At 34.1% G+C, this 11,654-nt stretch overlaps 1 protein-coding gene across 1 annotated transcript; it reads right to left on the bottom strand.

The window, feature by feature from the left end:
• Positions 1 to 7,177: 7,177 nt before the first annotated feature.
• LOC125193361 (8-hydroxyquercetin 8-O-methyltransferase-like) lies at positions 7,178 to 8,409 on the bottom strand. The gene is made up of 2 exons (XM_048091133.1): positions 7,645 to 8,409; positions 7,178 to 7,550 (listed from the first exon to the last, which is right to left on the bottom strand). Exons 1-2 carry the CDS (start codon positions 8,404 to 8,406, stop codon positions 7,263 to 7,265), a joined length of 1,050 nt encoding a protein of 349 aa, XP_047947090.1. The 5' UTR covers positions 8,407 to 8,409; the 3' UTR covers positions 7,178 to 7,262.
• Between the last annotated feature and the right edge of the window lie 3,245 nt (positions 8,410 to 11,654).

Raw genomic sequence — 11,654 nt, 5'->3', positions numbered from 1 at the left:
ATAAACCTGGTATATTGGGTAGTAGTGATTAATATCTAGCAGTACTAGGATTTCTATTATGTTGAATCGTGCGCGGGGTGAGTCTCGTTTGATAACATCCTCAAGAGAAGCTTGAAATGAGGTTTTATTATTTGGAACCTAGCTAGTTGGAGTTTAATTACTCTATGAATAATAAATAAGATTTTCTTGCTGAGTCCTCTCTGGAATAAATAAGATATTAATTAATTAAATCCAAATAGCATAATAATTAATTAATGGATGTTTCTATCTTAAGCGCGAGAAATAAATATAAAGTATTGGAAACCTGAAGTACTTGTAATTTCGAATTTGGATGGGGAGTGCAGATACTTACGTAGTGGTACTTCCATAATATTCCAATTTTAAGCTTATATTAAATTGAGTTTAATTTAATTAGTAAAAAGCTAATTGGAGGAGCCCATATCCAAAGCCTTCCATAGATCCACGACTGAGCCCAATATGTGACTTATTATAAATAGGAGAATAAAGGAAGACGAGAAAATACACTTGTTTTTCTCACAAAATTTTCGGCCCCCCCTACTCCTAGTAGAGGTCGAATTTTTCTTCTCCGTGGGAAAGGATTTCTGTCTTCTCTATTTAAGTCCTAGTGCGCTGGTGAGATCAGCCCACCCTGATATCAGTTCACAGTCCGGGAACCAGACAGAAGATCCGTGGTTTTGTACTAAAGATCTTCACGAGGAGAAGGCGCTAGCCATCTTCGATTCTTTTGAGAATCATCAAGGTATAATGGCTGAACCTTAGAAAAGCATGTTTTAGGTTTCAATTAATTTAAAGCATGTTATTATTTGAGTTATGAGCATGATACATGTGATAATTACGCGAATAGAATTTGTCTAAATAATCCGCTAAATAGATCTGAATTATCTGTAATTGATTTATGTGTGCGCTTCCACTGCCAACCCCTTCAGGGGCTCCTCGAGGTATCCATCTGTTGTCGGGCAATCGTGCACAAGGTACAAGAATTATTGAAGGATTTTAATTCAGTGATGGTACAACATGTGCACAGAGAAGGGAATTTTGTTGCTGACTTTATGTCACATTATGCTTATAGGTTTCATAGAGGAATGTATGTGTTAGAAACAATCACTATGGAGCTCCGTAGTTGGCTGTTAGAATCACAAATATCTTGTACTCCTATAAATTTACTCTACGGGGAGTACTATGGTGACACCATAGTTAGAGTGACAACATAACACTAATGATATCCGCCAGATCCTTTATACAGACGCACAAGATTAATTTTCAGAAACAAAGTATGGATTGCTTGTTAGTGTATCATATAATGCTTGTTTGGGTATTTTAGGAATTACAAAATATTTTAAACTGCCACATATTTGGTATATCCCACTAGGGCGTTTTTTTTTTCAGAATCAATTTTATGATTTTCAGCGTCCTTCTCCCTCTCCACTACTCGATTAATCTCCCACCAGCAATTCCTAAAACCTAATCGCCTTCTAAGTCGTCCCTCTTTGTACTCCATTACTCCAACTTCGACATTGTTGATTGCGTCTAGTGAAGGGGGCACTGTCTACAAGTCGTAGCTAGTTATCCGACGCTATTGATTCCTACTCCAGTGCGAGAGGGTCAGGTGTAGATTTGATTTTCAGATCAAATATATGATAATCTGTGTATGCAATATTTTGATTGGTTATTGCTTCTAATGGATGGGTAATTGCTGCTGCAGTTTGGCCATTTATGAATTGTTAGTTGCTTATTCGTTTATTGCTTGATATTAGCTTAATAAATGCTTGATAATAGCATTATAATTGCTTGATATACATATTGTTATTTCCATGCTTGTTATGCCTTAGTACTCGCTTGTTTATGCCTTAGTACTTGCTTGCTCTATGGTTGCTACATTTTGGATATGTAATTGCTTGCTGAGAAGTTGCTAGTTAATACGTTATTATCTGATTGCTTTGTAGTTGCTAAATTTAGGGAATAAAAAGAATGACATTTATGTGCTTAATAATATATGACATATTGCTTGTTTATAATTTATAGGATGCTTGTTGTATAATTGATAAATGTGGGTTCTTATCCCAGATTGCTTTACTCATGTTTGATTAAGTGACTTTTGCTTGGTATGTCTGATAATTGTTCAATACAATTAATTAGATTGGTAATTGCTTTAGAATTGCTTGTCCATTGTGTTAGAATTATTTGATACAATTAATTAGATTGATAATTGCTTGTTCGGTATTTTAGCATTGCTTGTCCAGTGTGTTAGAATTGCTTGATAAACGTATTGCTTGTTCGGTGTGTTATAATTGCTTGATAAGCATTGAAAATGTGGGTCAAAATACAATTCTTGTTGAGTGTGTTATAATGTCCGGGAATGTGCTTGTTAATACATTAGTATTTAGCTATTTCGAATTGTATGCCCGTTAGAATTGCTTGATAAATGTATTGCTTGTTCAGCGTGGTAGAATTTCTTAATAAATCGGTTGCTTGTTCAGAGTGTTCGAATTGCTTGTTCAGTATGTTCGAATTGTTTGTTCAGTATATTAGAATTGCTTGTTCAAGATTATTAATTGCTCCTTTAATGTTCGATTTAATAAACATTGAAAATGTGTGAAAATACATGTGTATAAATTGCTTACTAATGGATGAGAATGTGCATGATAAGTGTAATGGTTTACATCGTGCAACACAGGACACAATTAAACAATGGCTAAGAGAGGAAGGCAACTGCAGGCTCTGCAGAAGAGGAGGACTCTCGAAGGAAATCTATAGAAGCTCAAAAATAAGTTCATGGATGACGTAATGAGTACGACAATACGCCACTATGAAGAGGCGCAAAAGAAAGGACGTGTTGATGTTGAAAAGATGGTTGCAGAGTATCCCGGACCTTGAATAGTGAATGATATTGTTTTAGGACAATGAACGTCACTGTGTTTTGTAATAAATTTTTTTGAATAAACTAATTCTTGATGGTCGATGATTGTTGGTTTCTTTTGGAGTATACATTGATGGTTTTTAGATTTCTATTTTGTTTGGTGTAGACATTGAATGTTAAACATGCATAAGACATGATTTATAATGGTAAACAAATTTTGACATATTAGTAAGCAAAACAAACTCTTGTAGCAAATTCTAATACATTGGCAAGCAAATTGCAATACGAATTCTGAGTTGATTATAAAAAACTTCAAGCACTAATTTGTTTAAATCATTGATACTACCAAGCACTAAATTATAAATTGACATGCAATACATTTTAAATTGACATGACATTCAATATGTGATGCAATTAAATTATAAAGAAATATATGGAATTAATGACAAGATATATTATTTCGGATTACGAAGCAAGCAATCTAACATATGCAACCAAACAATTACATATTCCGAGACAAGCACTGATTGAAATTTTATGATAGTATGTGAAAAAACTTGTTACAGACAAGCAATGCCGAGGAGTTTCTCTCAACTCTTTCGGTGTCTACATGCGGTCTTCCAATGAAATAAAAATCTTCTTCCACTCTTTTCCTCTTTTCAGTATCAGGCAAGGCCAGTTGCTCTCAACTCTTTCCAAAATCTAGTATTACATCTGAAAATTGACATGCATTTTAATACCCATAAGTAAGCAATGTCACATATTTAAACAAGCAATATGGCATTCGAAATCTATATGGGGAAATGAAAACAATCAATCAATTGATTACGATTATTCTTTAAATCTGAATTTCATGAAATTTAATTATAAACACATAAATTTCATTTGCAAGCTTATGAAATCAGAGAATTTCTTCAGTCGTCTAGGAATCCCCAAACACTGGCATGCAATTTAGTAAACATAAGCAAGCAATATAACATATTCAGTCAAGCAATCTGATAGACAAAATCTGTAAGGCGTAATACAAACATTTAATCACTAAATTGCAGTAAGTTATGAAATATAAAACCCACGATTCAATTCCCAATACATAAATTTCATTTACAAGAGAAGATACAAATTTGTGAGTCCAATAACATATCAAATTCGCAAAATTCAGTCATCTATCAAAATCCTTGATCTGTAATAAGCAATTTAACAATCACATGATTATGAGTAAATATTTACCGTTTGCGAAATTAGTGAATTGGACGTCAACAGAAACATTATTCTCCATGGATTCAATGAAGATGGAAGATTTAATGAAGAATTACAGAGAGTGAATATCTGCGGAATTGAAGGAAGAATTACACAGATTGAAATAAGTAGAATGAAAGTAACGCAAGCGATTGAGAGAACTACAGAGATTGAAGGCGATTTTTTGCTTAAGATTTGATGGATTAACTACTGAAATTGAAGAAAGAAATTGAAGAAAGAGAGGAGATTGAAGAAAGAGAGGAGGAGGAAATACCGTGATGTACCTGTGGAGAGAATCTGCTAGAATGTTGATTTCCAATTATAGCCTTTTGCATTATTTCTAATTTTTTTTATTTAAAACCAAGACTTCCACATGGCAGATTAAGGATGAATCTGGTTGAGAATCTAACAGTTCTATATATATATATAGGGGCATGTTAGGGTGTCACCACCCCTTAAAATAACACCATACCACCATTTCTAGCCAATCATTTGTACACGTGGACGAATAATAAGCTGCCACGTGGCAAAAAAAAATTCGAAAAAGACGGGCAGCAATCTGCTGTTCTTTAAACAGCAATTTTGATATTAAAAATCTACATTATTAGACGAGGTACATTATTAGACTAGAAATGTACATTGTAAGACTAAAACTGTACATTTCTAAACTAAAATGCTACATTATTATCCGAGCTACATTATTAGTCTAAAATTCTACATTATTAGATGACACGTGGCATTAATCTAACCATTAGATCATATGATCCAATGGACTGCAAGTGTTTTGAGTTTTACTTATACTTAGCGTTCTGACCTGAATACATCCATATATATATATATATATATATATATATATATATATATAGGTCCATGATCAATTGAGATTTTTTAGGAAAATTGATAATTGAGATGCAATATCATTCACTCATTTTTATTAAATGAGTGGTCCAGATTTTGCCACACAAAAAATATTTCTAGATTAATTAATTATGAAAGGAGATAATGGTAATTTCATTATTTATGAATCCCTCAATTCTTCAATCCCTTCACCGACCACTAGGGATGATCTCTCAGCCGTCTTCTGCGGCGTCGCCACATTGAGGGGATTAAGAGTGATTTGGCTGAAAGATCTACACGCACAGATGATCCGAAGAGATCTCCTTCGTCCGATTCGTCTACGCCGGCAATTCCGACGTCGTTAAGCCGATCGTCATCTAGCTCAAGGAGAAGAATCTGCCTAAATCGGTGAAGAATTTCACCGACCAGCGCGGTTTCCACATCGCGGAGGAGTCGGCGGCGCCGGCGATTGAGGAGGTTATTTGCACGACACAGATACCTAGATCTCTTCTTCAATCTCCCTTACCCTTGCCTTTTGCCGCAATTTATTTCGTTTCCTTGTCATTCTTAAATTACGAGATGATTCTCCCTTCGGTTTCTCTCCCTCAATTGCTCTAGTGGATTTGGGGTTCCGAGTGGAGGGGCGGACGGAGGAGGAGCTGCCGGAGAAGCAATTTGGCGCGCGGTGAGGATCTGCCAGATAGAGATGAGATCGGCGATTTTGTAGATGTCGCCACGCCGTCGCCGGTAACCAGTAATAAAGTCTTTCCCGTCAATAGTGATAAACATTGGTTTTATTTCATTTTTCCTTCAATTTGAGGTGGTAATTAAGCTTCTAAAAATTTGATGATTTTTGTTCCAATCTGCAATGACAATTTCCGAGTGTTAATATTAATTTTGTGGATTCGATTTCTCTAAAATCGAAAGCAAATTACTATTAATTTATGAAATATATGGATGCAGTTTTTAATTTGATTGTGTTGCTGGAATTTTTGAGTTGTGTAGATAAGGTGTTTGTGATATTGCCTAAAATATTATTGTTGACATAAATTATATAAGTTGTTGACATGAAAATGTTTATTTTTTACATGAATTATATAGCTCATTGACATAATAACGTTTATTGTTGACATGAATTATATAGGACGTTGGCATAAATTTTACGAAAAATGTTGTTGACATAAATTATATGTAAAACATTGTTGTTGACATGAATTATATGTAAAACGTTGTTGTTGACATAAGTAATATACGTCGTTGACATGAAAATATTTTTTGTTGACATTAATTATTTGTAAAATTTTATTGTTGACATAATAGTTGACACAAATAAAGTTTGTTGTTGACATCGTAGTTGACATAAACAAAGTTTGTTGTTGACATCATAATTGACATAAATAGCGTTTGTTGTTGACATCGTAGTTGACATAATGTTTCTGTAGTTGACATCGTGCGAAAATAACAATTATACCCCTTAGTTGACATAATGTCTCAGTAGTTGACATTGCGCGAAAATTATGAATGAGTGGCTAAAAATGCATCTTAGTTCTCAATTAGGTCCAAAAATCTCAACCTAACAAGACCATATATATATATATATATGTATATATATATATAGATTCTTTAGGTTCTAAAAGTGTATCACGTTTTGAGTTTGATATAGGTTTAGTAAATTAAGTGTCCCACCATTTTAAATTACAATTAGTGTTAGTTAGGTGGGTGTGATGTTGAAAAGATTGAACAAAATATAATACACTTTTTATTGATATTGGATGGAGAAATTATTGTTTACGTCCTAGCCGTTGTCATCAAACGTGTTCTTTGAGAATATACCTACATTAAATTTCAGTTCAAGGAAATATTATAACACAGTTCCATCAGTTGACACCAAAAGTGTCTAAAATGCCAATTGTGTCGAATAAGGCGAAATTCGCATGGTGGATGTGATTTGTGAAGCGGAATGACGAGTTTCGATACAGTTAGACATTTTTGGCATTTTTGGCGGAGCTGCATCGAGTGATGAACTACATCATATTACTCCATTTGTCACACTTTAAGTGACACATTTTCATTTTATGTTTGTCCCACTCTAATCGACATATTTCCTAAATCGGAAACAACATAAATTTTCTAGTATTTTATTCTCTCTTGAAGGTTCCCCACATATGGGTTGAGAGAGGGTGTTGCAATATAAGTAAAATACTAAAATAATATCTCAAATCGGTATAAAGAGAGAATTAAGACCACTATACGAGTGATGCTTTTCTTATCACTAGTTGGTTTTAGGATGAAAGCCTGTAGATTCATATCATCACAGAAACACCTCAATTATAGACCTCACTCCTAAAGTAGGAGTGATTTTATAATTTTTGAAGCAAGCAGCATCAAAGAGCTTTGCCCATTCTTTCTCAGTTCTTTCTTTTCCTGGATTATTAGCCATCATGAGCATATCCATGAACAGATGAGTTTCAGTTGCCTCATCCACAACCATGTCCACAATAATCACCTTTTTACCATTGAATTTACTCTCAACTATTGCTTCTTTGCATTTTCTCAGTATTTTCACACAATCTTCGTCTCCCCAGTCGTGCAATATCCACTGCGTCAATGATAAAGTTGCATTCCCATTAATAAATTTGAGCAGAACTTATCCCAAAAGACTAGTCTATTTTTGAAGATTGGAAAGTTGATACCTTGAGGAAAACTGCATCCGCGGGAGGAATGAACTCAAACATGTCTCCGCTAACAAACCTCACATTCTCAGAGCCTTCCATGCCAGCAACGACATGTGGTAGGTCGAGCACGACACATTTCAACCATGAAAATGCCTCGGCCACAGCCTTGGCAACCTCTCCTGTGCCGCCTGCGACGTCCACCATCGTCTTCAAACCCTCAAAAACATGCTTGCATTCTCGAACAAGTATGCTTCCCACGAAGCGTGCATCAGAAGCCATGGCCTCATTAAACCCTTGATCCAGTTTCTCATCTTTGGATGCAAACTCCCAATGATCCATCCCATTTTTGGTGAAGAACGCAGTGGGGCATTCGTCTCGAAACCATTCACTCATATGATGGAACGAGTCAACGAAGGCCGGGTCGCTGAGGGCAAGCGCAAAAGGCGCAAGGCTCAGTGGATCATCTCTTATCAAGAGACGTGAAGCCCTAGTGAGAGAATAAGCTTCTTCTCGCTCCTCTTGCTCGGAGATGATGACCTTGTCGAAGAAGTTGGAGTGGACTAGAACTCGCATGAGGCGATAGAGGCCATGGGATTTTTCCTTGTTGATGCAGAGGGCGTCGGCCAGTTGAGAAAGCGTGATAGGTTTGCCATGTTTGTGGATGGCGTCGGGTATGCGTAGTTGAAGTGAAGATCTTAGAGCCATGGAGTTTATGTAGCTGAATATGTGGTTCCAAACATGAGCTTGAGCATCAAGAAGATCTTCGGAGGAGGATGCCATTCTGGCTTGATTTAATTCTTTTTTTTTTTTGTCATTGGTATTGTCCATTTATAGTTAGCTAAGGTCAGTCCTCGGTAGCTTGTTTAGGGTTTGGCGGCCATTTAGAATTTTCAAAATCAAACACTAACTAATAGTTATACTACTGCTTCCCTGTCCCATAGAATTAGGTGTTCTAAAATACTGGAGTTGTTTCCCCTTTCAGTTAAAGTGAACACATATCTTCTCACTTATTTTTCTCTCTCTCTTACTTTATTTTCTCTATTTTTTCTTCTCTCCTACTTTATTATCTTTTTACTCCCTCCGTTCCATAGTAATGGAGGCGTTTCTTTTTGGCACGAAGATTAAGAAAAATTATATTAGGTGAGTTAAATAAAGAGAGAGTAAAGTGGGAAATGAAAAAGGTAGAGAGATGAAGAGAGAAAAAAGTAAGAGAGAGTAAAGTAGGTGTGAAAAAATGTGTTGACTTTTACTAAAAAGGGAAATGACTCTATTACTATGGAACGTACCAAAATGGCAAAATGACTCTATTATTATGGAACGGAAGGAGTATTTAATAAGTACATTACACACTTTTTTCTTAATCTCCATGTCGGAAAGAAATGCATCTACTATTATGGAACAGAGAGAGTATATATATATTTACTATATCCCAATAAAAATGAAACGTTTTTCGTTTTAGGTAGTTCTACTAAAAATAAAACGTTTTCCTTTTATGTTGTCCTATTAAAGATGAAAGATATTTTAAAAAAGGAAACGAACATTAATTATTTCTACTTTTTCTTTCTTTTATTTTATTCTTTCTGCACTTAACTCACAAAACAATGAGACCGCTAAAGTTGGATGGAGGGAGTACTACATAGATCTCGTGCCAAAATGTAAATATTTCATATTTAATGGGATAGATTTGGGATGGGAAAAAATATTGAAATACCGCACTTACCATATCGATAAAATACCGAAAATACTAGTTTTACCGAAAGGTTTTGGTACAATAACGATATCAATTTTCCTATACCGCAGTATACCGACTTTTTCGATATACTGGTTTTCAGCATATACCATAGCTATATACCACATATATTGAAATATTTAAGATAAAGATTTGATTATTGAAGTGTTATTGATTTAAATATTATAACAAAGAATTGATTGTGATGGAGTTTTTATTGTTTTGGACGTTATTTAAATAGTTAAATTGTTATTTAAAACATTTTGGGTATAAAACAATTTTTTTCGGCATAATACATGTATAACGATATTATGGTATACTATACTATATTTCGGTACTTTTACGGTATACCGCAATAATGATACGGCAATGGTATATCAAAAATTCAGTGTGGGTATTATACGATATTTTGTATTTTGTCATATCGCAGTTTTTCGTACAGTATATGCGGTATGGAATTCTTGATACGGTATACCGTAGCTACCAATCTCTAATATATTGCTGGAAATGAATGCCCATCTATGAAAGAGGGGCGGCTGGAAATTAATGTTGAGCTCATGTCTACTGTTTAAGTTGACAATCTTTTAATGGCGAACTGTTTTAAGTTGACGATTTGTTATTGGAGTACTTATTTAAATTTTGATCTAAATATTTTGCTGTTTCATTTTAAATTCTTTGTATAAATTTGATCAGTTACATTTTTGCATGAAATAATTTGGAGCTCAAATTTATATTCATCACAATCGAAATTAAATGTTGATAGAATACTTTTGAAGCTCATTTTTTAAATTGTTCGAGACATTTTCATATTTGTAGGCAGACGTCGAAAGCTGAGTTCCCTTATCTTCTGACTTCTCTCCATCCACAAGTATAACTGTATAGTTACTTTACCGCAACTATTAATTTGTTTTATATTACAATTAAAGTCATAGTCTATACTTAGCTTTTAATAATTCAAAATTAAAAATCAGTAATCTATAATTAATGCTTTATCAATAAAATATTAGTCAAATCAAATACTCCCTCCATCCCAAAAGAGTTGAGTCGTATTCCTTTTTAGTCCGTTCCAATAAAGTTGAGTCATTTCTTTTTTTAACAAAAATACAAAACATCTAATCACTCTTTTTTATTCCATCATTTACTTTACTCTCTTATCTTTTCTACTTTTTTCATCTCTCCTATTTATTTAATATAAATTCTTAACCTCCGTGCCCAAAATTTTGTATCAAGTTTTATAGGACGGAGGAAGTAGTAATTTAAAAAATATATATGCCATTTAGCCCGTTACAACTAATAGGCGTTACCGTTTGCATTTATATTGGGCCGCGTAGTCACAGAAAATTGATAAAATAATGGAAAGATAAAAAGAAAAAAAGTTATTGGAGTGGTGTTAGTGAAGAATGAGTCATATCTTATTAAAGAGAGAAGAGTTTCCTAAAATTGAAAGTTTATAATTTTAAGGGGCGTAACAAATTAAAAAAGTTTTTATTTTTAAGAGACGATGAGAGTATTTTCTTTAATATAAATGAGCTTCCCATCTGACACGTAGAAAGAAAATACCATTTTCTCCATTCCCGAAAAATAGTCTTATTTGTGATTCAAAACAGTCACTATAATCCAAATTTGTGTTTAACTAAGTACTCTGTGTCGAAAAGAAATGCATCCACTACTATAAACGAAAAAAAATGCATCCACTACTATAAAATAGAGCCACTACTATAAAATATAGTGAGTACAATTTGAGCCTTTGGGCCGAGTGGTTACAAAATTAAAGCCCAACTCCATTTTCTTCATTTTGATTCCCATTTACAGCATCAAAGCCACTGAATTATAAAGATTGAATGTCCCAAAACTTTTCTTTAATTTCTCTTCCTGCACAATGAGCCATCATAAGAAAACCCATGAACAGATGAGTTTCAGTTGCCTCTTGAGCATGCTTTTAAGAAGGCATCTTGCCTTGTTAAGTTTACATTATATTGTTATCTGAGTTTTGTTTTATCTTCCAATTAACAGTTGAAAAAGGTATTGTGGATCAGTGGATGGAGCCTCAAAGTGTTAAGCGATAACCGGCGACGACTCTGCCTGTACAATCATTTGATCATATCAAATTCTTATAGGAGTATATCATTTTAACCATTTTCAAAAGTTACAAATAAATTGCCAAACACTTAATTGCGATTGTAACATTGCGATTCCTACGCATTCACCGATTTAATTTCGATTTCTTCCTTTATTTTACCCACATTATTCTTCTTATACTAATTTCTTATAGTGTTTTGGTCCTATATATTTATCAATA

Source organism: Salvia hispanica, chromosome 6 (genome assembly GCF_023119035.1).
Source record: "Salvia hispanica cultivar TCC Black 2014 chromosome 6, UniMelb_Shisp_WGS_1.0, whole genome shotgun sequence".
In the NCBI taxonomy this organism is placed as follows: Eukaryota; Viridiplantae; Streptophyta; class Magnoliopsida; order Lamiales; family Lamiaceae; genus Salvia; species Salvia hispanica.
This window is presented reverse-complemented; position numbering and strand designations above follow the sequence as displayed.

What these genes read in the sequence shown, in the direction of transcription:
- LOC125193361 (XM_048091133.1), bottom strand. Translation starts at nt 8,406, where the DNA reads ATGGCATCCTCCTCCGAAGATCTTCTTGATGCTCAAGCTCATGTTTGG. An exon ending in CGGATGCAGTTTTCCTCAAG is followed by an intron (nt 7,551 to 7,644) that starts GTATCAACTTTC and finishes TCATTGACGCAG; the next exon opens with TGGATATTGCACGACTGGGG.